General features: G+C 37.0%; 4 protein-coding genes across 4 annotated transcripts; 2 read left to right on the forward strand and 2 right to left on the reverse strand.

Annotated features, from left to right (window-relative positions):
- Positions 1–633: 633 nt before the first annotated feature.
- Positions 634–4,065, reverse strand: LOC145219826 (methyl farnesoate epoxidase-like). Its single transcript, XM_080087133.1, has 7 exons — positions 3,817–4,065; positions 2,784–2,893; positions 2,598–2,719; positions 2,205–2,326; positions 1,849–1,993; positions 1,470–1,633; positions 634–951 (listed from the first exon to the last, which is right to left on the reverse strand). Exons 1-7 carry the CDS (start codon positions 4,063–4,065, stop codon positions 634–636), a joined length of 1,230 nt encoding a protein of 409 aa, XP_079943259.1.
- A 2,092-nt stretch (positions 4,066–6,157) lies between these two features.
- Positions 6,158–9,386, reverse strand: LOC145219827 (cytochrome P450 2B1-like). Its single transcript, XM_080087134.1, has 9 exons — positions 9,093–9,386; positions 8,619–8,764; positions 8,395–8,497; positions 8,115–8,224; positions 7,932–8,053; positions 7,545–7,666; positions 7,182–7,326; positions 6,744–6,907; positions 6,158–6,472 (listed from the first exon to the last, which is right to left on the reverse strand). The coding sequence occupies exons 1-9, from the start codon at positions 9,384–9,386 to the stop codon at positions 6,158–6,160; spliced, it is 1,521 nt and encodes a 506-aa protein (XP_079943260.1).
- A 1,244-nt stretch (positions 9,387–10,630) lies between these two features.
- On the forward strand, positions 10,631–11,983 carry LOC145219828 (cytochrome P450 2F5-like). Its single transcript, XM_080087135.1, has 4 exons — positions 10,631–10,900; positions 11,157–11,302; positions 11,682–11,784; positions 11,951–11,983. Exons 1-4 carry the CDS (start codon positions 10,631–10,633, stop codon positions 11,981–11,983), a joined length of 552 nt encoding a protein of 183 aa, XP_079943261.1.
- Positions 11,484–15,372, forward strand: LOC145217443 (cytochrome P450 2J4-like). The gene is made up of 7 exons (XM_080084711.1): positions 11,484–11,784; positions 12,641–12,750; positions 12,818–12,927; positions 13,157–13,278; positions 13,558–13,702; positions 14,084–14,247; positions 14,766–15,372. The coding sequence occupies exons 2-7, from the start codon at positions 12,740–12,742 to the stop codon at positions 15,078–15,080; spliced, it is 867 nt and encodes a 288-aa protein (XP_079940837.1). The 5' UTR covers positions 11,484–11,784; positions 12,641–12,739; the 3' UTR covers positions 15,081–15,372.
- Positions 15,373–25,782: the final 10,410 nt, after the last annotated feature.

A 25,782-nucleotide genomic window follows, 5' to 3' on the forward strand; every position in this document is an offset into this window, starting at 1 on the left:
AAATTGGTAAACGCATCTATAAAAGACTTGCCATTGCGTGACTTGCCGCAAGCAAAACGAATGCATTTTACTGAATACAATAAGAAATCTGTTTAAATTATGGTTGAACCATATACGGTCCTCAATTCAAAACTTCACAGGAAATGCATACAAGTATTGGCATCTCATTTTCTATATGATTAGTTTCTGACCTAAAATAACTTGTATGGTCGTAGGTTTCAGGTATTTTTGTTACAAGCCAAGTGTACGAACAAGTCGAGCAGCACGCAATTGTTGTTTAGTGGAGGCGTTGTAGAAGCATAAACATGCTGTATAATGCGGCCGGCAACAATGAATTTTAGCCTCATTGCATGCATGCAGATAGTGGTTATCTAATTGCATGTACATGATGTCCTGAACTAATTTTTACTCAGTTTGGCAAAGACAAAAAAAAACAATTAAACGAACAAGTTTAGTTTTTTCGAATTTAAACACCTAAATACGACAACAACAAATAAATTTGATTGCAGCACATCGGCTTGGTATAAGTTCTAATGGCGCAAAATTATTTGATGAGCTTTCAACAAAGAGGTGATGCTTCACACAAAACAGATCTGTTTTTGAACAAACTATACGTTTGTACAGCACAAACTTTTATTTTAATCGTGGTTCCAAATTTACTTTAAAATCAACAGGCGAGACTGAGATTGAAATTATTTCTTCATTGATGCTAGGAATGGGGTGTACAGCAGGGCGAATGCGAAATTTCTGAAGCATTTTGACAAAGAATAAAAACAGTTCAGCCCTGGCTAAACTTTCCCCAAGACAAAAACGGGCTCCAATAGAGAATGGGATTATTTTGTTGGAAAGAACAAATTTCCCGTTTTCATCAATGTGTCGCCGTGGATTAAAAACTTTTGGATTAGGCCAGTCTTTAGGATCCATATTAGCTCCGTACAGATTGGGTATAACCTATATATAGACCACGTTAAAATAACCACAATTCTTTGCAACCTTCGTCTTCATACATATACATGGTCTAGGTGATTCGTTAGCGTGAAAGGTTTTAAATCGATGTTTTTGGACAAGGCATGTGTAGGTGAAACCCGTTTGAGGTAACGTTTAAGATTTAAGTTTGTATTGAGATGTTTGAACCGTATCGAAAAAAGGCAGCTTTTGGGGGAAAATAGACTTAATAGTTCTAGGGGAGTGGACATCGCCATGATCTAAAAGATTTGTGGGCTAATTATCGAAGCTTACTTAATAGTTCCGTACAGTGGTGGGATTCAAATTTTTTGTCAGTCGGTTCTATCACAAAAATCATGTTTTCCAGCCGGTTCTCAAAACTCGGTGTATAAGACAAGATGCAAAAATTCATTGACAGCAACCAGTAATGCTAACCGGTTCGCTGATCTCATAAAATTTTGTGAAACGGTTCTATAGAACCGGTAAGAATCGGCTGAATCCCACCACTGGTTCCGTACACTTACAACAGTGCCCTTGGGTATCACGCGACCCATTAGTTTTGTGTCATTGGAAGTAAGATGTTGGACAGCTAGTGGGGCGTTCGTTTTGGTTCTCATTGTTTCCTGGATAAACGCACATGTCATGGGAAGGTCCTCTTTTTTGGACAGGGTAGGAATACCCTCAGAACCTAAGTAAAATTTGCTATGTAGGTCTGATTTTATATTAAATACAACAAGGTTTATGATAAACTAGTCAGGTACGAATTGGGGGTTATTCAATACTAGTTTAAAGGCAAGTAGATAAAGGCAATAATCATTTTGTAGACAAAGTGCTTTTTCTGTCAATAAAGTTATTTTTTTACCAACGCAATTACACTTTGCTGTACCTTCCTCATTATCTTACCAAAAGCTTCATCAATCTCTTTGACTATAATTTTTTCGTACTCAGGATAGTTCAACAAATGTAAGATCAACCAAGAAAGAGTAGTGCTACTGGTTTCTGATCCAGCCACAAACAAATCCCGACAAAATGCCCTGAGTTGTGTATCCTAAACAAACATAAACATTTTGAAATGAACGATGTTATGCATTTTAAAAAAAAAGGTGATTCTTGAATTACTATAATACAGAATACATACTTAAATAACACCATATATAAACAAAAACAAAACAACACCATCCACAACAATAGAAAGCTCACAGCACTCTCCTATTTGCCAACTAATTTTATGGGGACATAAGAGAAGGGTAGTATTTTACCGAGTAGTCAAGGTCTGTACGTTTTCCGAACTTTCTTTCGTACAAAAAGACATCGATGAGATCGTCGATATTGTTCGGGTCAAATTTTTTCTTGTGGTCGTCAATATTATCTTGCATTTTGTCTGTGATATATCATTGACAAAAGTCATAATGGTTTAAGTTCATAAAAAAACATTAAGTCATTCGTCCTTAAGATTTAAAAATAAGTTTTATATCTTTCGCCTTAACAGCATCATTTCTATCTGTAAGCAAACATAACACACAGTATCGGTAAAACTGTACGCATAAAACAACCGTAGGAGCTAAGTACAAGTATTGACCTAACTCAGAATTTGAAACTACACTTTGTTGAAATTGTACACTTTTATGCATTAAACATCAGAGGTCTGTTACCCAGCACAAATTGCATTCGGCTTTCAAACCGTTTCATAGTTGTTGCAAAAGGTGGAACATTTGCAAGAAAACCGAATAGGTTTACCAATGCCATGTTTGTCGCATCTCTTGGATCTGTGAACCTATTTAGACATCATTGTATAATAGAATAGATGTTTGTGGATGTTTAAAGCAAATATAACTTGCATCATTCGCATGACATCAAGAAGCTCAATGAAATCATTGTCGCCGTAATCATGTCGTTTTCCCAAAGTAGTTTGAGATATCACGTTGCCAGTCAGCGAATAAAAATAGGTCTAAAAGTAACACAACACAATTTTGTTTATTTTTATCATACACTTTGCGTTTAAAATCAATGTATACTGTTAAGCATTATTTGTGACATCTTCATTGTGTAAATATTTAGCTGTGACAAATTATCTCTTCATGTCCTATTTGGCGATTGCAGAGTTGTAAGTCGGGCCGGGTTCGGGGTCGGGCCGGGTAGTGTTTTTTTTTTTGAATAAATTTAACTAGCCAAGTAGCCGATTGCTGGACCTGACCTAATGCCAAACAGCCTTGAAACGTTCAAGACAAGTTGTCTATTGTGTTGTCGTTCAAGACAAGTTGTCCTTGTTCAAGACAAGTTGTCTATTGTGTTTGTTGTCTTGGTCTTTTCTGAGGCTTCAAGTATAAGCCTATCAATAAAACTTTCGGGCCTAAACGAGCTTCTCAAAAACGAATCGGGTTCGGGTCGAGTTTCGTGCTTGTACTTTTGGGTTCGGGCTCCAATTTCAGGCCCGTTTACAACTCTAGGTGAATGTTCATTGCTTACCTTAAGGTCTAATTTTTTACAAGGATCAGTAAAAACTCACACAAAAAAGAGAATCGAAAATTGTACAACAAACTTACTCTCTTAAAAACTTGAGCGCGAAGTGTTTTTGTGCTTTAAAAGCGTCTCCATATTTCTTAAGAATGATCCCATCGTGCTTAGTCAGTCTACAAAACAGTTCAACCCAAGGTCGGTCCGAAAATGCAGCGCTTTGCTTCACTAAAGCCTAAAACAAATTTAAACGCATTTTGTCACATTCAGTAACCAAATAGAAAGGATAGCAGCAAACTACATATTACTGTAGAAGTAGAGAAAATTATAAGGGCATTTTCTATTTAAAAATGATTAGCAAACCTTGCAAATTGCTCGTAGCCTACTGTTGGAAACAAACTACACAATTTTTTTTACCTGGTTGATAGCATCAAAAGTATTAAGAAAAATTATGTCGTCTCTGCCAAACCGCGCCGACATAACAGGGCCATATTTCTCAACACTCCACTTTTTTAAATCTACGCCAGGTGATGGTCCAAAATACGGAACCACTCCAAGAAGGGGGATGCCTCTGGGACCTGGGGGAAACTTTGCGTGCGGTCGACGCCACCAGAAGAAGTATAGAAGAATGGCTGCTAAACCAAGGAGATTCCAAAAGCTAAACATGGCTGAAATTTGAGGCACATAGCTGAAAAGAGTCTGACTCAACATCATATGCTTTTTACAGAAACACCAATCTGCAATCACAAATAATAGTGCTATCGTTACCTGGTGGTCGTATTTTAGTAGGCAATACTTCCAACCAACACTAAATAACAGTGCATATAATGGTGCTTCTTAACCTATCGTTGGTTTTTGCAACCAGAAAACTACTTTTTCGCAAAATTAATGACCAAAAACTGCATACACCGATGAAACATCATTAACAGTTTAGTTCTTAGGTGCGTCTCTAAGACTGACCAGTCTCTAAGACAATTAACAAGTACAGTGCTGATAAAATATAGCATGCTTACGTGGGGTAGTTCATAGTTTCTTTCCTTTTGTGTAACATGTTTTGAACAAATATTAACGCAAGATGTGCTGTGCTAAACACAACGGTATCGTGTTCTGGGTTATGTAAATATCGGTTTCGTGTTTCGGAAGTCTGGAGCAGCATTTAAAGCGCAGAAACATTTTGCCGTAAGTACCTTAGAGCAGGGGTTTTGCACTTCGGACCGGTTTGAAACTAAAATTTTATATCACGGACCGGCCTTTAAAACCCACAAATAATCAGTACTGAAAACTAATGACAATTATTGCAACTTTGATTCAAAGTGAACTTTGAGCAAATGTTATGCGGCCCGGTAACAAACTCCTCACAGACCGATACCGGGCCGGGGACCAGTGTTTGCCGACCACTGCCTTAGAGAGTGAGTATTGGTGGTCTGCAACCTTTTCTTACACTTTGTGTGCATGAAGCTTTACTACTTCGAATTTACGAAGAAGGGAACTAATCTTTCTGTTGAATGCATCTTAATTAGGTGTATGTGCTGTGTTTGTGTCTCTTGCACACAAAGCGATATTATTTTCGATAATAATTACATCATCACATTAAGAACTAATTTTGCTGTCATTTGTGTACTTTGGTTAAGGGGGAATAGTTATACCTGTTTAAAACAAAATCGCCTGATTTGAACGTTTTCGCACTTCCACCATCTTGCGTGCTATGTTTGCATCGTCAAGCTGCAATTTGCAGTCTAATCAACCTGGTAGGTTTGACGATTGGCCGCCAAATGAAATCTTGTGATAAACATTTTAGCTGCAAAAGTGTTCGAAGTTAGTCAAGATGACAAAAATTTCTAAATTTGTTTGCTTTGAACACCGCTGACTGAACTTTAAACATTGACACGCACTGGCAAAAACGGGTCGGGTCATGTTTGCAGACAATTTTAAACGAAGCTAAATAAGTGCAACCAAATAAACTTAAAAAAATAGTTAGTGGTCCATCAGTGAGATGGCAAAAAAAGGATCCCTAAAAAGCAAAAGATGAAAAGTGTTTTAAAGTTCTAAAAGAAAATAATCGTACATAGGGAGTTGATAAGATTCAAAAAATGGTCCTGTACTACCAATTATGTTGCAAACTTCGTAACAGACCCTATGGTTTTGATCGCCGTTTCTGCAAGCGTGCACTTTAAAAAGGGCTTCCTTCGTGCGTCTGGTTGGTTTTGTTTTTGATTTTTATATGAAAAGAGTCCGAGTCAGTTGCGACGTTTTGGAGATTTAAGAAAACCCCGAAGTTTAATAATGTACTTCTGTAACAAAGCATACCATGTTAATGAAAACGTTAAGTAACTCAGCTTTTTCTACAGCGGCGCACCTTGTAAACTCATAAAGTTTTCCATTACAGCTAAACAAAAGTAAACATGTGTGACTACATTTGAATAATAAATGGCTGCTGCTATAAGGTAAACGTATAGAGTCGTGAATTTTGGTCTCATTCTATGCAGATCGAGGTTTTGTAACTGCATGAACATGATGTCCTAAACTAATTTTTACTCCATTTGGCAAAGACAAAAACATTTAAACGAACAAGATTATTTTTTTCGAATTAAAACACCTAAAAACGACAAGAACAAACAAATTTGGTTGCAGCACATCGACTTGTCACAAGTTCCAATGGTGCAAAATTATTTGGTGAAATTTCAAAAAAGGGTGATTCTTCAGACAAAACAGATCTCTTTTGACCAAATTATATGTCTGTACAGCACAAACTATTATTTTAATTTCGTGATTCCAATGTGACTTTAAAATCAACAGGTGAGACCACGACTGATATAACTTCTTCACTGATACTGGGAATAGGATCTACAGCAGGACGAATGCGAAATTTCTGAAGCATTTTGACAAAGAACACAAACAGTTCAGCCCTGGCTAAACTTTCCCCGAGACAAAAACGAGCTCCGACTGAGAATGGAATTATTTTGTTGGAAAGAACAAATTTCCCGTTTTCATCAATGTGTCGCCGTGGATTAAAAACTTTTGGATTAGGCCAGTCTTTGGGATCCATATTAGCTCCGTACAGATTGGGTATAACCTATATATAGACCATGTTAAAACAACTTGGCCATAATTCTTTGAATCCTTCGTCTTCATACATATACATATGGTCTTGGTAATTTGTTAGCGTGGAAGGTGTTTAGGTTGATGTTTTAGGACAGGGCATGTGTAAATGAAACCCTTGAGGTAACGTTTTAGATTTAGTGGCAAGTTTGTATTGTGATGTTTGAACCGTATCGAAAAAGGGGGCAGCTTGGAGGGTTTGTTGGCTAATTCTCTAATCTTAATTAATACTTCCGCACACTTACAGTAGCGCCCTTAGGTATCACGTGACCCATTAGTTGTGTGTCATTGGAAGCAAGGTGAAGAACAGCTAGTGGGGCGAGTGTTTTGGTTCTCATTGTTTCCTGGATAAACGCACAAGTCATGGGAAGGTCCTCTTTTTTGGACTGGGTAGGAAGACCCTCAGAACCTAAGAAACATATTAAATGTGTTTCTAAAAATGTGATCTGAAGGTCAAATTTATGACGGATACAACTAGGTTTAAGATAAACTAGTCAGGTATGCAATGAGGGGTATTTGAAACATAAACGTAACATATCCATACGCACACCAAATCAATGTATATAAGATGAGTTCCACTAAACTAGTTCTTTGAGAACAACCGTTTTGTATGTAAAGATTTGATTTGTCAACAAAGCTGTTTTTGTTACCAACGCAATTACACATATTTTTTATTGTCTTACCAAATGCCTCATCGATCTCTTTGACTATAATTTTTTCGTACTCAGGATAGTTCAACAAATGCAAGATCAACCAAGAAAGAGTAGTGCTACTGGTTTCTGATCCAGCCACGAACAAATCCCGACAAAATGCCCTGAGATGTGTATCCTAAACAAAACATGAACATTATGAAATGAATGATCTCATGCAAAGTTATTAAAAGAGGATTCTTAAATTAGTATTAAATTTGAAGTTGAAACGGTTTGTAGAGCATTCCCTGCCACAACTACCTACAAGACATTACCACTTACAACGAAAAAAGCTCACAACACCCTCCTATTTGCCAACTAAGTGTAAGGTGACTTAGAAGATAGTAGGTATTTTACCGAGTAGTCAAGGTCTGTACGTTTTCCGAACTTTCTTTCGTACAAAAATGCATCGATAAAATCGTCGATATTGTTCGGGTCAAATTTTTTCTTGTGGTCGTCGATATTATCTTGCATTTTGTCTGTGATATACCATTGATATAAATCATATTAATTAAAGTTCACAGTAAACATTAAGTTATTCGACCTTTGAGATAACTGTATATAATTGTATTTCGCCTTAACAGCATCATCAATATCAGTAAGCAAGCATAACACATCGTATCGGTACAACTCTATGCATAAAACATCCATACGAGCTGGGAAGCATTGGCATAAGTCATATTTTGAAACTACACTTTTTTGAAATTGTACACTTTTGTGCATTAAACATCAGAGGTATGTTACCCAGAATAAATTGCATCCGTCCTTCAAACCGTTTCATAGTTGTTGCAAAAGGTGGAAATTTTGCAAGAAAACCGAATAGGTTTATCAATCCTATGTTTGTCGCATCTCGTGGATCTGTGAATCTTTTTAAATACCACTGTATAATGATATGTTTTGTAGAAGATAAAAGCAAATACAACTTACAACATTCGCATAACATCAAGAAGCTCAATGAAATCCTTGTCGCCGTAATCATGTCGTTTTCCCAAAGCAGTTTGAGATATTACGTTGCCAGTCAGCCAATAAAAATAGGTCTAAACGTAACACAAAGCCATTTTGTTTATTTGTATCATAGATTTTGCGTTTGAAATCGATGTCAAAGTGTCAACTGTCAAACTTTACTGGTGGCATCTTTATAGTGTAAATATTTAGCTGTGACAAATTATCTCTTCATATTCTGCTTGGCGATTGCTTCCTTGCTTACCTTAAGGTCTACAGGACCACTGCTTTTGGTTTTCAGAAATTCGACAAAACGATCGCCTTCATCGTTCAAAACATCTTCAATCTGACGCCTTGCAATGCCTTTACTACAGATTGAAACACAGAACTTTGTGAAAAACTCTAAACAATTTATATTGTCAAGAATTTACAAGGATCAGTAAAAACTCAAAACAAAAATGAGAATCAAAAATTGTACAACACACTTACTCTCTTAAAAACTTGAGCGCGAAGTGTTTTTGTGCTTTAAAAGCGTCTCCATATTTCATAAGCACGAGCCCATCGTGCTTAGTCAGTCCACAAAACAGTTCAATCCAAGGTCGGTCCGAAAACGAAGCGCTTTGCTTCACCAAAGCCTAAAACAAATTTAAACGCATTTTTTGTCACATTCAGTAACCAAATACAAGGGATTGGTGTTTTGTGTTTTCGTCAAAAATGTGAAAATGTTTTTTTAAGGGGGTATTTCCTGTGCTTTATATTTTCGGTGTCTGTAGGTAAATGAATTTGGAATCTTTCAAAGATGTTGACAAATTCTAAGAAATAAGTGCCAAACTACATATTACTGCAGAAGTAAGTCCGCTAAAGAAAAATACAAGTAACACTTTTTATTTAAAAATGATCAGCAAACCTTGCAAACTGCTTGTAGCCTACTGTTGGAAACAAACGGGGTATAACTGTTTTTACCTGGTTGATAGCATCAAAAGTATTTAGAATAACTACTTCGTCTCTCCCGAACCGGGCCGACATAACAGGACCATATTTCTCAACACTCCACTTTTTTAAGTCTACGCCAGGTGATGGTCCGAAATACGGTACCACCCCAAGAAGGGGAACGCCTCTGGGACCTGGGGGAAACTTTGCGTGCGGTCGACGCCACCAGAAGAAGTATAGAAGAGTGGCTGCTAAACCAAGGAGATTCCAAAAGCTAAATATGGCTGAAATTTGAGGCACATAGCTGAAAAGAGTCTGACTCAACATCATATGCTTTTTACAGAAACACCAATCTGCAATCACAAAAAATGTACTATTGTTACCTGGTAGTCGTATTTTAGTAAGCAATACTTCCAACCAGTGGTGGGATTCAGCCGGTTCGCACGGTTCTATAGAACCAACTCACGAATTTTTTTGAGATAAGCGAACCGGTTAGCATTACTGGTTACTGTCAATGGACTTTTTGTAACAAAACCGGCTAAAAATATGACCTTTTTTATAGATCCGACTGCCAAAAATTTGAATGTCACCACTGCTTCCAACTAACAACAAGTAACAGTGCATATAATGGTGCTTCTTTAAACTGTACGTTGGTTTAATTGTAACGGTCAGGAAATGATCAGAAAACTACTTTCTTCACAAACTTACCGAACAAAAATTGCAGACACCGATGGGTGCCTTTAAGACTGAGCCGAAAATCGACTATAGTGCTGACTTTTGAATAAAATATAACATGCTTACGTTGAGTGTTTGTGGTAAATGTCATAGTTTCTTTCCTTTCCTGTCACATGTTTTGAACAAGTGTGAAGGCAAGATGTGTTGTGGACCTAGTTTCATTGCATGAGAGGAAACACACGGTTTTGTAGACGTGAAAATAGGATTTTACCAAGTCAAACAAAAAATATGAGTCAAAGTTGTTTGTCGATCATGCAGTTTGTTTCTATGAAATATTTATCGTGTTAATACACAGAAAATAAAACTTAACACATTTTGTTTTCATCAGAAAATGTCCCTTCAGACAAGTCCGACCCACAACACAAAAATTCCCACTTGTTTTATGTGTGGTAAATAGTCAAATTTTAAGAGCCATTTCTGCAATCTTGTTCAATATGACATGTCACACTCAATGTACACATTCAATATGAAGTTGCCCACTACAATGTTGGCCGCACACACGAAAAGTTAATATTTGACAGTTAGTTCTTGTTAAACTCACATATTGCGTCATTATAACTGCATACAGCTTTTGAACAATTGGGTTTGTGGCAACAGATGGTGTGTAGGACAGCCTACACAGAAACGCCAATGCTTATCCTAGCATTTTTCACTGGATTGTATGGTTTTGTTTTGTTCGAAACTAGTTGAAATAAGTCCGACATGCAAAATTAAATTAGGTTTAGAAAATAACACAAGGTCGGTACAGAACGTTTTTATTGTCAGTGACGACAATTGTACAAAGTTTTGCAGAGAAACAGGAAATTAAAATTTCGTTAATGATGTTGATGGATACCATGGTTCCACAACTCACTGCTATATTTAGCTTTTGGAATCTAGTGGGCTTGACAGCTACTCTGCTTTACCTATACTGGTGGCGAAGACCTCACTCAAAATTTCCTCCAGGTCCCAGGGGCTTCCCTCTGTTGGGAATGGTTCCATTCTTTGGCAAGGCACCAGAACTGGCAATGAAAAAGTGGAGCCTGGAAAAGTATGGACCTGTCATGTCTGTGCGAATCGGAAGAGATGAAGTAGTTGTTTTAAACACGTTTGATGCAATTAACCAGGTACAAACTTCTAGTGTAAAAATAATGGCAAACAAATGTCAAATACTCTGCGATGGTTAATGTTGACGCATTGATCAAACTGAGACTTAAAATAGCAAAGTAATATATTCGTATTTCAAGCTTTGTTAATATGGTAGGAAATTTTCCATCAGGACCAAACAGTTTTACTGGACAGCTTGAAAAGTGTGAATTGTCTCATGTTTTTATAAAATAAATCGTCCTTGGCGATTTGAACAATGATTTTTTCCTATGACAGGCTTTCGTAAAACAAAGTGCTACTTTTTCGGATCGGCCATGGGTCCAAATGTTCTGCTCCCAAACCAAACACAACGGTCTCGTGTTTCGGAAGTATGGCGAAACATTTAAAGCGCAGAAACATTTTGCCCTTAAGTACCTCAGAGAGTAAGTATTTGTGGTCTGCAACCTTTTCCCTACACTTTGTGTGTATGAAGCTTTACTACTTCGAATTAACGAAGAAGGAAACTAAGCTTTCTTTTGCATCGTAATTAGGTGCATGTTTGTGTCTCTTGCACAAAGCGGTATTAATTTCAGTAATAATTACATCACATTGAGATGTAAATTTGTGGTCTTTGGTTGAAGGGTATAGTGATACTAGCTTAAAACCAAATCGCCTGTCTCGAATATTTACGCACTTCCACCATGTTCCGTGCTAAGTTTGCATCTACCAGCTGCAATTTGCAGTCTTTGTGGTTGAAAGTGTTCGTATTATATAATGACCTTGTTAGCCCCGAAAAATTTAAGAAATCCAGTTATTTTTCAGAAAAGGAGTGGCAAAACGAAAGATTGAACACACATTAAATCAGGAAGGCGATCGATTTCTTGACTTTCTCAGATCCGTTAGCGATGGACCAGTTGATATTAAGGTAAGCCACAATCGCAAATCTTTTGTACATTTGGTAAATCATCGGTTGATAAAACATCGTTGTAGCAGAAAATAATTTTATATGCTGATTTGGACTAAGCAACCTATTTGGTTTGACGATTGGCCACCAAAATGAAATCCTGTGATAAACATATTTTCTGTGATAGTTCGAAGTTGGTCGAGATGACAAAAATTCCTGAATTTGTTTGCTTTGAAAACCGCTGACTGAACTTTGACTCGGGCTGGCAAAAAACGGTCGGGTCATGTTTGCAGACAATTTTAACTGGGTGTTTTGAAGCTCAAAAAGGAAATATTCGTACATAGGGAATTAATAAGATTAAAAAAAAATGGTCCAATGCTACCAATTATGTTGCAAACTACAGCCCAAAATAATTTGTAGGAAAAAGCAAACACTAGTACCAATTTTTATAATTTTAATCAACATTGCCACAATGATATGAATTTAGACCTGGACAGTAAACTTCGTCATAAACCAAGCGTTTTTGATCGCCGTTTCTGCAAGCGTGCACTTTAAAAAAATAGCTGACTAGACATCAAATATTGACTCGTTCGTGCGTCGCGGTTTGTTTGCGACCCATTGATTGTTATTTGCAAAGAGGCGGAGTCATGTTCAAAGTTTGGACGTCTTAAACCACGTATATGCTAAAAGTGGGTAACCTTTGGCCTATACTTTAGTATGTCAAATATACAGGCTTTTATTATTACTCGTTTAGTACTATGAGTAGTTTTGCGTGGATAAAAAAGGAATGATACAATAAGAAAGAACCACCCTGAACAACAACATTGATTTGACCGATTTCCAATAATCGCTATGGTTCTCATTGTTTTCGCTGTAGAAATATTTGTACTGGCTTACTGCCAACGTGATATCTCAGACGGCATTGGGAAAACGACATGACTACGGAGACGAAGACTTTCATCGACTTTTGGACACAATGAACGACTTGTGAGTTCAGATTCTGAAACAACAAATCTTTATTTATCATAAAAGTATGACATTGTGTTTTCTTTAGGTTTGCCGATGACAATCTTTTACTGATAAACTTGTTTCCATTTTTGGGAAAGTTTCTGCCCCTTAGGAAGACAGTTGAGCGATTCGAAAGCAACATGAAATACATTCTGGGTATTTTTTAACGACGACTTGGCTGACTGACAATATTAGTGGCTACGTACATTAAACAGAATTAAGAAGCTGCTTCACTAAAAACGCCATTGATAACAATAGACTATTCAAATGTCACAAAAAATGAAGACATTTTATGCCACTTCAAATGCAATTGTGTTTTAGGTAATGGTGGCTGTTAAGTTAAAAACTTCTGAAAAGTCTGAAATTGCATTTTCCGCGTTACTAGATACGATGCAGACCAACATCGATGCCCATAGAGAAAACTTCGACTCAGATAACATCGACGACTTTATCGATGCCTTTTTGTACGAACAAAAATTTGGAAAGAAAAAAGACGTCGATTATTCGGTTAGTTCTTTCAATTGCATACATCATGTAAAAAACCATTGTGAAAGGACAGAGTATAGCATTGATCAAGGTAGTACACAAATGTGTTTGTCGTTCCTGCAAACTGGCTGTAAATGTTTGACTTTTACCCCACAGCTGCTTTCAAAAGTGTATGGTCTCTGTATGCAAGTTTGTTTGTTATTGTAGTAATATGTATACATAATACCTCTTTACGTGCTTGGAGTCGTTCACATAAAGCAATGTGCTATATAATGATGTCTGCAATTCGATACTTTGTAGAATGAACAATTACAAGCTTTCTGTCGAGATTTTTTCGTGGCCGGATCCGAGACGAGTAGCACGACTTTATGTTGGTGTTTTGTGCTTCTCATGAACTATCCAGAATACGAAAAGATCATTCTCAAAGAAATAGACGAAAACCTGGGTAATTTTTTTTTACTTTCAAAAGACGCGTTAGCAAACGACATTTTCACCACTTAACTCATCTTTCAGTAGATCAGGTGGTAAATCTCGTAAATAAAGCACAAAAAACGTACGTTGCCTGGCGGACAATGAGCAAACTAAAATGGCAAGGAGCATACTAATACAGATTTTTAGAAAGAATATTAGGTCGTTTTACCTTCAATACAAAACTGTTTCGCTTTTGATACTGTCGATAATGGCAATGCTGTTAAATCGATACATATGCATATGAACATGTACAGATCTGAAGACAAATCGTCTGATTGTAGTCTTGACTCAAATACAATGTTTTAAATCAAAATGAGTTTTGCTTTCAAAATCAAAACAACTACTCAACATTTAGGATCAGATGGAGTGCCAACTATGGCCAACAGAGAAGACCTGCCAATGACTTGCGCTTTCATCGAAGAATGCATGCGATTTAAGACCCTCGTACCCCTCGCAGTTCAACACATGGCAACATCCACAACCAAACTTATGGGACACGTTATACCAAAGGGAACAACGGTATGACATACAAAACTAGTATAGTGACTAACTTGCCTGTGGTTTCGTTGGACGTCACAGTTTTTCGACAGAAGTTATGTTGTTAAAGTTGAAGTTTTTACAACAAACTTGTGGAAGTGTAGAAAGTGAACTAATAGTCTTCCGATATGTCAAAGTAACGTTTTTCCTGATAATAATACATTGTTAAAATGTGATTTTAATTACGGTCTGAGTCGCTAAAACCGCCCTGCGCAATAGACAATCGTGTACGAATGGCTAGGTACGCCTTGCATCCCTAACGCGTTTGACTTATACTGATCAGTAAAATGCAAAACGTTTGTTTGAAACACACTACAGCGTAACACACCATTACATTGTATGTTGTCTGAACGATTCTGTTCCCATTGGGCTTAGATGAAGCAGAATAGAATTCAAATGCGTAAACTAATTTTATTTTTGTAATACGTTGACGGGAAAGGACATTCCGTCAAACCTGGGTATAAATGGAGTCCTAACAGAAAAATTTCCGAAAATTCCAGGTTTACGCCAATCTTCGTGGCGCGCATGCTGACCCAGTGGATTGGCCGAATCCCAAACTATTTAATCCACGAAGATTCATAGATGAAGGCGGAAAATTCGTTCAGTCAAACAAGCTAATTCCGTTTTCAATCGGCACAAGATTCTGTCTCGGCGAAAGTTTGGCTCGTGCTGAAATCTTTATATTTTTCGTGAAAATTCTGCAGAAATTCCATGTTACACCAGCAAATGGAGTACCTCCTGATATCAACGATGAAATTGTCTCATTGGTTGTAGCTGCTCGTAGTTGTGAAGTTAAACTAGAGGCACGGCACTAATTGAAAGTGGCGCATATATGGAGTGAATGTGTGTCATTCAGACTGCAAGTAAACATTGTATGCTTTGCCAATTTTCTACATCGTGTGTAGTCAGGAAAATAGTCATGTACATTTTTAACTACTTTGCCTTCCAACAATTTAGTGTACATTATGTTGGATCTACTTAACAAAAGGATCATATCAAATATGATACAGTTGACGAAAGTTGGAACAAAGAAATTGCAAATGTGAAATTATTTTTCGTTTGCTGATGCTCAAGCTTTGCTAATAATTAAAAGCATATGTAAGCACACTGACTGGTTTTAAGTTTCATTGAACTTCCTTACAGTGCTAGTGTCAAAAATGCCCGAAATCCGATTTACCAAGGTGAACATCCAGCATAAATCTGTGTTGAAATTATACTTGAGGCCGTCCGTGCTCCAAAAAATCGACTCGAACTCTGTATAGTGCTGTATAACTCAGGTACATAGTTGTGGTGCGAGTCAAATTGCACACACGGGTTGGCGGTTACGGCTTCTGCGTATGTACAGAACGTTAACAAAACCACAAAGCGTTTTACAACGTAAAAATGCACCGATCGCATAATATATTATGAGCTTCTTCGACGATTTCCCATTACAGAAAACAGGGCAAACGATTTCGCGTCGTTTCATGCTCCTGTAGATCCGTGTTAAACACATTAAAGCAGAAAATAACATGTGTATCTAGGTGACAGAAAAACGAGTCAGGCCAACAACAGTCATCTTCCGAATGTTGAAAGGCACCAAAATCCGCTCTTGCAAAACTTATGTATATTCTGGAAAATAAAATCCGGTTTGCTGTAATTAGTTCTAAACATGATGCAAGAGCAGAAAGTAAGAGTATGCAAACGATTTAGGGACACGTAGAATTTAAAACGAACAAAAAATGAACACAAATCGCAGTTAGATAAACCAATGTGATGATGTTTCGTTTTTGTCAAGATTACCTGCTGTTCTTAAAGTCGATAATGCAATTGTAAAGATTAAAAGATAACTTTACCAGCCAGATTCTCTTAAGTTTTCTATAGCATAATGGTTACACTTAATGGTTACATTGAAAAAGGGGCACGATCCAAACAAACTTCTAAAAACCATCCACCATTTTTATTGCCATTCAGAGATAACAAAATATTAATTTGTTGTATGATACAAGTTCTGGCCAAATTTTAGCAGCTACGCGTTTGATATTTTCAAAAGTGCCCCATATGGGCTACAGACAAATGAGTAAAAGTTTTGCTCTCTAGCGTTACAATTTTGTGCTGCTTTGGTTGGCGTTGCACCCGAGAAGGCCTTTGAAGTGACCGCACATGCGTCCTGTGTGAGATTGCTGAACAACTTTACCAGACATATTTGTGACCCGTAACTGGCTTAGTGAGTCAGCATTTTATGCTAAACCGCATGTAAAAACTTGAGCAACGAGCTGACGTTTTTCTTTTTCTGTATGTGCAATAATGTGTGCTGTAGATGAGTTTTTGAAGCTTTATCAGTAAAACGGACAAGCAGCTTTAGCAGGTAAACAAATCCTTACAAGACTTGACTAATTGCAAGTTTGTTGATTTTCAGCAATAATTTGGGCACAAACGCAAACAAAAACCCTAACTTAATATTACTGATTTTTTCACATCGTTCTAGTCATGCTAAGCCTTGACCATCGCTTAAGTTTAGTTGCAGACGAGTAATTGTCAAGATGATGTCGAAACGACTAGACAAGGAAAAAATGCAACGAATGGCAATCTGCCAACGACTCTTCAAATACTAACTCTCTAACGCTGAGTTGCGAACGTTGTAACTTGGACTTTCATACAATCTCAATGATTTGAAGTCGTTGGGCAAACAATAGATAGTCAGGTAAAAGAAAACAGGTCAAAACGCTTTGCTATTACAGTGTCTTCTTTGGAAATACTTAAAACCCTAGCTTGTTACAAAAGGTAAAGCAAAACTATAACCACTGGCAGGTAACATGTAGGATACCATATCAGGTACGATGTTGCCTGATTTCATTGTGCCACAGTTAGCAGTCATATTTAGCTTCTGGAATCTCTTTGGATTATCAGTCGCTCTGCTTTACTCATACTGGTGGCGAAGACCTCACCCCAAATTTCCCCCAGGTCCCAGGGGTCTTCCTCTCTTGGGAGTGGTTCCATTTTTTGGCAAGGCTCCGGGACTGGCGATGAAAAAGTGGAGTGTGGAAAAATATGGACCTGTCATGTCTGTACGATTTGGAAGGGAGGAAGTGGTTGTTTTAAACACCTTTGATGCGATCAACCTGGTACAATTTGTTCATTTGATACATTTGCGATCAAAACTAAATTGAAGCTCTTACACTACTACATATTTGCTGTATTTCATGCTTGAAAAAAGTGTGTAGATTCACAAATCATTATTTTTGGTTGCAGGCTCTTGTCAAACGCAGTGCTTCATTTTCGGATCGTCCTTGGGTTCAGTTGTTTTGCTCACAAACCAACCAGAGGGGAATTGTATTTCGAAAGTATGGGGAAACCTTCAAAGTGCAAAAACACTTTACTCTGAAGTATCTGAGAGAGTAAGTGTGAAATCGAGTTATGTCGAAGAGCCAACATTTTTGTAATCACCTTAAGTTTAAACGCTTGAATCTTGATAATATTAATCTTGGACGTCTGGACTTAAGATTACCGGATCTTATAGACATTACTCGACAGGGTTGAAATTCTGCGGAATTGGTAAAATAACACTTTGTAGCCTGTTTTATTTTTTGGTAAAAAAGCGTAATAACAAAGAGATGAATTCAGGCGATGAAACTGTGTTAATTGTTTACAGAAAGGGAGTGGCAAAACGCAAGATTGAAAACATGTTAAATGAAGAAGGCGACCACTTTGTTGCATTTCTTAACACCATTAACGATGGTCCAATTGACCTTAAGGTACAAGAGACCTTAGCTACACGACAACATGCATGTCTATCGAATAGATTGCGTCCAAATTATGGCACCAGGCTTTGATATATTGAGAGAAAGCCAGATAAATCAGCCAACCCTGTTACAGTTGACCAAAGACTGCACAACTTAACAAAAAACATTATGTTTGTTGTATAATAAGGGAAACTTAGGCACACTATACACGGACTTGAAAAGTAAATTTATTATGGCTAATTTGTTAATTTTGGTTGCTTAAAGTTAACTTATTAAACGGCCAGTTTAAAGCTAAACTTTGTCACCGAATAACTAATCTTTTTAATGTAGAAATATTTATTTTGGGTGACTGGAAACGTGATATTTCAAACAGTATTGGGAAAACGAAACGAATACGGAGATGAAAACCTTGCCAAACTTTTAACGGCTATAAGCAACTTGTAAGTTTATAGTGTTTTAAAGTGTTGACTATGAGAATTTAGCATTGTAAATCCATAAATATAGCAAATATTTGTGGCAAAATTTTTTTTGTAACAAGAAACTTTTTTTTTGTAACAAGTTTTTTATCGTCAATCGCATGGAGGTTACAGTTTACCTAATAAACAAAAGTTCGTCATTTCCAGTTTAAAACGTTTAAACAAGAGAATAACGTTTGATGTGTCTTGTTGTCTCCCCACATTTCGATTTTAACTTTAAGCGTTTTTTTTGTTCAGCTCTTAGCTCAACTTTTAAGTTTTTATTGTTGTTGTATGATTGTGTGTTCGAACATACTTAAAAGTAGTGATCAAACATTAACTGATTTATGATTTGTTTTAGTTGTTCCACATTATCCCTAACTTTGTTCCCGTTGTAGATTTAAGGACCCACGCCTTAGTGTTATAAGCCTGTTTCCGTTTTTGGGAAGACTCCCGCCTCTTAGCAAGACTGTGAATAGATTCGAAGAAAACATGAAATACATTCTTGGTATGGTTATTGCAATTTAGTTGGCTATACAAGGCTAATCAATACCAATAAAATTGCTGTGTTTGTAGACACAATACAAACCTACATAGACGAGCACAGAAAAAACTTTGATCCTAATAATGTTGACGATTTTATTGACGCCTTCTTGTACGAACAGAAGTTTGGGACGAGAAAAGACATTGACTATACAGTAAAGTTTTCTCATATTAAAAAAGGTGGCCATAGCAACGGTGAATAAATACATTAAAAAAGTGATACATTCATTTAAAGAAATTGTTAACGTTTGCAGCTATGACCATCGTTTTCTATACTTTTCGGTAGGGTACCTTTCTTACCACTACATAGTAATTTGCTACACTGCCTATTTTTCCTTTTAAATTTGGTGCATTCGATTAGAATTTACAGCTTATATAATACTTTATTGTAGGACGATCAACTGAAAGCTGCCTGCAGGGACTTCTTTGTGGCAGGGACGGAAACTAGCAGTACTACTCTATGTTGGTGCTTTGTGCTGCTAATGAACTACCCAGAATACGAAAAGATAATACTCAAGGAAATTGATCAAACGCTAGGTAACGTTTGATTTCCTGTGCTTGTGACATACGTTCACATTAAAAAAAGTATGTTGAGTTAGCATCAGATGGAATTCAATCAACGTACTAGTCGTTTGCAACAAATTAAATACTTCTTTACTATGTTTTTCATCTCTTGGGTAAACTGTTTAGAAGCATTATTCTTTCCAGCGTGATTGCGCAATCAAAATGTCGAATACAAGCATCTTCCTAATGCAAACAGAGCTTAAAAGGAAAAAAAATATGTACAAAGCAATGGAGTTGGAAAACAGGACACCAGTCTACTATAAACTCAACAATTTACTTCTATTTTCAGGATTTGACGGAGTGCCGAGTCACACTAAAAAGGATGAAATGCCTATGACTTGTGCGTTCATTCAAGAAAGTATGAGACTAAAAACAGTTGCACCTCTTGGTGTCAGACACATGGTAAACTCCACATGTGAACTTATGGAACATATTATACCAAAGGGGACAGCAGTAAGTAAAATTGATTTCAAATCGATCCTATTATATTTCAGGCACACTTCTATTTTTTGCAACGAAATGATATTGGAATTTATAATATAGAATTTTAAATTCATTTATCATTGGAAAATAAGTTAAAGCTGCTTTAGGTTATCTAAAAACTTTAACAATTTGTTTGTGTTTAACATTTCACTTTTATGTCGCATAACATTTACTGAACGGTGGCCTTTTTATGCAGATAATTGTTAATCTTTCTGGTGCGCATATGGATCCAGTAGATTGGCCGAATCCCAAAGTGTTTAATCCGCGAAGATTCATAGACGACAATGGAAAGTTTGTTCCTTCAAAAAAGCTCATCCCGTTTTCTGTTGGAACACGATTTTGCCTTGGTGAAAGTTTAGCCCGAGCTCAGATCTTTATATTCTTTGTCAAAATCCTTCAGAAATTTCGCGTTACCCCTGCAAACGGTATGCCACCTGATATCAACGATGAAATTGTGTCTACGGTTACTGCAGCCCGTACATGTGACGTTATGCTCAAACCCCGCAATTAAAGGGTGCGTAAAAGTTTTTTCGTCAATTCCTTTGCTATATCTCTCAAAATCTAACTAAGTAATTTTGTGGTGTATATCAGTGTTTCCCAACCTATGGGTCGCGACCCAAAGTTGGGTCGCCTGACAATTCTGTTGGGTCGCTTGTTTTTTTTGCAATTGCATTGAAAACCTAAAAGTAGTTGATTTGTTGTATCTTTTAAACAAAATTGTATGTTTGCAACAGCACACTTTGCTCCTTTAATCCAAAGTGTGGCATAGGCCAGTAGCGGGCGAACTTGTTCAATGAAAGGGTCACAAAAAGAGTCATCAGCAGCTAGCCGCAAACTCAGTCTGTACAGCTTTATTAAAGCCAGAGCATTACAGTTCATGTTCGGACAACCTTTAAGTTCGAATAAAACGGGTTTGACTTCCCACATCTGTGTTGTAACTTCACTTCGTTAATTCTAACTTTGCGCATCAATTTAGGGCTTTATTAAAAAAAGATCGGTTTCGGGCTGGGCCCAACTTAAACTCGAGCTAGAAAGGTCACAAAACACGTGTTGGCGGGTCGCAGTTTGAGGGCAATGTTCGGCTAGTTAATCATTAAATATATGATCTCCTGGTCACATTACATAGCGTCATTTGTGTGACACTTGTAATTTGTCAGGCAGGCGTTCCTTATCGTAAAGTGCTACCGTACACGTTTTGTATATTGATGCAATCCTCAGATAGTTGAGTTAAAAACTAGTTTTTGTGTGGAAAGAGCAAGGATAAAATACGAACATCAAAGCAATTCCTTTTTACAGACGGTTGGTATAGGAAAAGTAGTACATTTGCCACTATTGAAACGTTTTAAGTTGCAGTTGCGTTGCCTGCAAGAAAGTCCGTTGCTAACAAACAGGGACAAAATACATTAGCAATGCTGCTCGAAGCAGTTTCGAATTTGTCCGCCATATTCGGTTTCTGGAGTCTCCTTGGTTTGGCAGTCACTTTTCTTTACCTTTACTGGTGGCAAAGACCCCATCCAAGATTTCCTCCTGGCCCTAGAGGTATCCCTCTTTTTGGGGTGATTTTATTTTTTGGCAAGGCTCCAGGCCTGACAATGAAAAAGTGGAGTGTGGAAAAATATGGACCTGTTATGTCTGTACGATTTGGAAGGGAGGACGTTGTTGTATTAAACACTTTTGATGCTATTAATCAGGTAAAAAATATTTTGGGTGCTAAGGTAAGATTTACAAATTGTTTCTGACCATTTACTAAAGTTTACATATGGATAAAATGGATTTCACGTTTTGTATTGGAACTGGTCTAGTATGTAACAAATGAATCTAAACAAACCCACTAAAATGAAAATACGTTCATAACTGGGTTGTGTAGCTCGAATATCACTGAAGGATGTAATTTTTCTAGCCTCTGCCTTGTCATATGGCAATGCTTGGGAAACCGGCTTAACTTGTTAATACCTTTAATAGGGTCAGCTCAGGATGAAATATAATTAAGAGTTGTAATTAAACACAATTTTTTGCTATCTTTAGGCTTTTGTCAAACAAAGTGCCATCTTTTCGGATCGTCCCTTGATTCCGATGTTTTACGCACACAACAAAAACAACGGCATTGTGTTTCGAAAATACGATGAAACTTTCAAAGCGCAGAAACATTTTGCACTCAAGTTCTTGAGAGAGTAAATGTTGTGGACTACTAGAGGCAGTAAAATAATTTTAACATACTTAATTCCTTGCAGAAGTGGAATTGCAAGACATAAGATTGAGGGCGTGCTAAACGAGGAAGGGGATCGATTTGTTGAGTTTCTTAAATCTCTTAACAAAGGTTCTGTTAACTTCAAGGTAAAATAAAGTGGGACTTATTTTACACTTGTTGAACCAGGAGCTGGGTGGAAAATATAAAGTAGTATCTCCCTGATTTTTTCACGCGCATATAGCGTCCAACTCTAAAACATTAAAGTATGCTAAATACACAGTATGTCAATCGAAGTTATATAGGCTCAAGCGACTTAAAAGCATTACAAATACAGATTTACCGTGTTCCGCAACAGTTTGTGAGCAAAGCTTTGACCCATTAGGTTAACACACTAACTGCAGTTAACAATAAACTGTTCTGTTTTCATTGGCCAAATATGATGGCCAAACATTAAATACGTTGGAAATATATGGGTATATAAAGGCCAAGGATGTTGTCAGAACGTTTGACAGAGTTGTTATGAATCAGCTTGTTTTTTTACAGAAATGTTTTTACTGGCTGACTAGCAACGTCATTTCTCAGATTGCGCTTGGCAAACGACACGAATACGACGACAAAGATTTTCTTCGTCTGTTGGACGCAGTGAACAAGTTGTAAGCAACAATATGATTTTACAGTTTCCATTTGTATAAACACGGGGCTAGCTACGCATATGGGAGCCGAATCATTTGCCTAGGAGGGCAAGTTTTAACACATACAGACGTACACTTACATCGATGGACTACGATGGCATGTAATTTTATGTAATTTAAACCTAAATTACTCTACGATGAAAAACAAACACGTTTTATTGTACCATTTTTATGTTCGAAATACGGAACGGCTGAGATAATTGAAATAACACCAGATATGCAAAGAAGGTAGACATCGTAAAACTGGCTTCTTTAGACATACACTGACTTTTTCTCCTTGTATAAGTATAATACTGTTTAATATTTCAAGTAATACTCTTTTTGTTAAGTACAATACATTCAGTTTTTCCACAATATATGTTACTTATGAGGAAAATTGAAATTCCAGTGGTACTGGCGCAAGTGCCCCCTTTTGCTCTTAGGTGCGGGCGCCCATGGCTTCACAAAAACAAAATAAACAACACACACATCCAGTTCTTTAAACAGTAGGTTCGGTTGTGCAATGAATCAATGTGGACCTGCACTCATTTCTGATCTCTAGCTGGTGTATAAAGCAACATTGCCTTCAATACCTTTGTTCAATAAATTAATGAAGTAAACACGATCATGAGTACATTTTAACATAAAGTGCATATGTTTCAGATTTGCAGATCCAAAACTTCCCATCGTAAATCTTTTTTCTTTTTTGGGAAAAATCCCTCCCCTTAATAAGACTTTAAAATCATTCCTGGAAAATGCAGCCTTCATTCGAGGTATGTCTAAGCACAAATAGCACATTGGACTTGAAATTTAAATTTCTCGATTTATTAATCACAGATGCCATGAAAGCTTATGTAGATGAACACAGGACGAATTTCGATGCAGACAATATCGACGATTTTATCGATGCATACTTGTACGAACAACAGTTCGGAAAAACGAAGGGCAAACACTTCTCGGTTAGATATTATACATGCACCGCGCCTAGTTTAGACCAAAATACTCTCTTGGAGTTACATTCCTAACTTGCAAAACAAGTGTCGGCAAACAGGAATAGTCAAATAAAGTAGTACAACGGCAGATTCATGGCAATAAAGTGCATGTTAAATTTTCACCTGCTCCAGTTTTTCTTGTTAGAATTTTTTTGTAATGTGGTCCCACGATGTAGAACTTTTTTAGGACATGCAACTGCAATCCGCGTGCCAAGATTTGTTGGTAGCAGGGTCCGAGACAACCAGCACAACATTATGCTGGTGCTTTGTGTTACTAATGAACTATTCGGAGTACGAGAAGATTATTATGAACGAAATTGACAAATCACTCGGTAAGTTGATTACCAAAGGAACAAAATTGAAAGTTGTTTTTGATGTGGAAAACAAATTTGTAACTTGCAGATATAAAATCTGTATCACAAAAACATCAGATATATGTGCAAATATACAAAAAAACGAATAGTAAACATCCAAATATATTACTGAGCATGCAACATGTGCCAAAACAAACAATTATACCTATTTAGGATTCATTATTTTCTTTCTGCTATTTAAGGATCAGATGGAGTACCAGCCATGGCCAAAAAAGAAGAACTGCCGATGACCTGCGCTTTCATCCAAGAATGCATGCGATTTAAAACCCTTTCACCACTCGCTGTTCAGCACAAGACAACCGCCACAACTGAAGTTATGGGGCACGTTATACCGAAGGGAACAACGGTAATTCTACTTAAAAAGAGATGTAAAAATATCCAATATGTTTTTCGCTGTGTGTTTGAAAGATTTTGAGTGGGAATTAAGGGCCATCTTTTTATAGGTCCAGCTGTTTTTTATTATTCGCGTGTAATGTTAAACATTCATTTTCAGAAAGCTTAAATTTGCAAAGTGTGAGCTACTGATATCTAGAATTCAACATTAGGTGCTTTTGTTCTTTACAGTGCGGATTTGCCACTTTAATGCAATGTTCATCGTAATTGCTGTTTGTCTGCAGGTAATTGCAAATCTTTCTGGGGCCCATAAGGATCCAATAGATTGGCCAAACCCAGAAGAATTTAATCCACGAAGATTTATAGACGAAAATGGAAAGTTTGTTCCCTCAAAAAAGCTTATCCCGTTTTCGGTTGGAGCAAGATTTTGTCTCGGGGAGAGTCTGGCTAGGGCTGAGATCTTCATATTCTTTGTCAAAATTCTTCAGAAATTTCGTGTTTCACCCGCAAATGGTGTGCCTCCTGATGTTAATGACGAAATTGTCTCGTTAGTGACAGCTGCCCGTACCTGTGATGTCAAGCTGGAAAACCGCATTTAAAATATATGTAACAGAAGTTACGAGCATAAAACTTATGTAATTTGGTATGTGCGAGTAGTTTTAATTAAAATACATTTTAAGTATGCTAATCCGTATGCAATATAGAATATGTCCACGTACAAAAGATAAAAACCGTAACAACGTGCTATTTTTCTTCGCAGTTTTCCCCGATTTTACGTTATTACGGGTTTATTTTTCGTGCGCAGTTTTCTCCGTCAAGCTTTCAGTTGAGGGTTAGTCGTGTTTGAGATGCTTGTCTAATTTTATTCCTTTTTAAGTTGCCGTTTTAGACACGGAAGATGCTTGCATAAGCATAATATATTTGTTCTTTATAAAAACTAATTTCAGTTTTAAACAAACGCTTGCAAACGGGCATTGTTTGGCTGGTAATCTTCATGCAAAAACGATATAAATGCATAGCACCAATCGAAAAACGTTTTAAAGTTAATTCAAATCCAAATTGCTTTCAATATTTAGTTTTAACAGCAAAATATGCGACCACTATTCGATGTTGCAGCTTTGTTGACAAGAATCAAACATAAAGGTCTGAGCTCTATGTTAGTGAGCGAGCATTTAAGTTTAGTTAGCGAAAA

The sequence above is a fragment of the Phallusia mammillata genome, chromosome 3 (assembly GCF_965637545.1).
Source record: "Phallusia mammillata chromosome 3, kaPhaMamm4.hap1.1, whole genome shotgun sequence".
Classification (NCBI taxonomy): domain Eukaryota; kingdom Metazoa; phylum Chordata; class Ascidiacea; order Phlebobranchia; family Ascidiidae; genus Phallusia; species Phallusia mammillata.

Excerpts from the sequence above, each read along its gene's own strand:
- LOC145219826 (XM_080087133.1), bottom strand. The coding sequence starts at position 4,065 with ATGTTTAGCTTTTGGAATCTCCTTGGTTTAGCAGCCATTCTTCTATAC. Across the intron at positions 2,720-2,783 it reads CTTGATGTCATGCGAATGAT|GTTCACAGATCCAAGAGATG; the intron begins GCAAGTTATATT and ends ATGTCTAAATAG. Across the intron at positions 1,634-1,848 it reads AGAGATTGATGAAGCTTTTG|GTTCTGAGGGTATTCCTACC; the intron begins GTAAGATAATGA and ends AATTTTACTTAG.
- LOC145219827 (XM_080087134.1), bottom strand. The coding sequence starts at position 9,386 with ATGTTGAGTCAGACTCTTTTCAGCTATGTGCCTCAAATTTCAGCCATA. Across the intron at positions 7,667-7,931 it reads ACGGATGCAATTTATTCTGG|ACAAAATGCAAGATAATATC; the intron begins GTAACATACCTC and ends GGTATATCACAG. Across the intron at positions 6,908-7,181 it reads AGAGATCGATGAGGCATTTG|GTTCTGAGGGTCTTCCTACC; the intron begins GTAAGACAATAA and ends TATGTTTCTTAG.
- LOC145219828 (XM_080087135.1), top strand. The coding sequence starts at position 10,631 with ATGGTTCCACAACTCACTGCTATATTTAGCTTTTGGAATCTAGTGGGC. Across the intron at positions 10,901-11,156 it reads CGTTTGATGCAATTAACCAG|GCTTTCGTAAAACAAAGTGC; the intron begins GTACAAACTTCT and ends TTCCTATGACAG. Across the intron at positions 11,785-11,950 it reads ATGGACCAGTTGATATTAAG|TTCGAAGTTGGTCGAGATGA; the intron begins GTAAGCCACAAT and ends TTTCTGTGATAG.
- LOC145217443 (XM_080084711.1), top strand. Across the intron at positions 13,279-13,557 it reads AAAAAGACGTCGATTATTCG|AATGAACAATTACAAGCTTT; the intron begins GTTAGTTCTTTC and ends GATACTTTGTAG. Across the intron at positions 13,703-14,083 it reads AGAAATAGACGAAAACCTGG|GATCAGATGGAGTGCCAACT; the intron begins GTAATTTTTTTT and ends CTCAACATTTAG.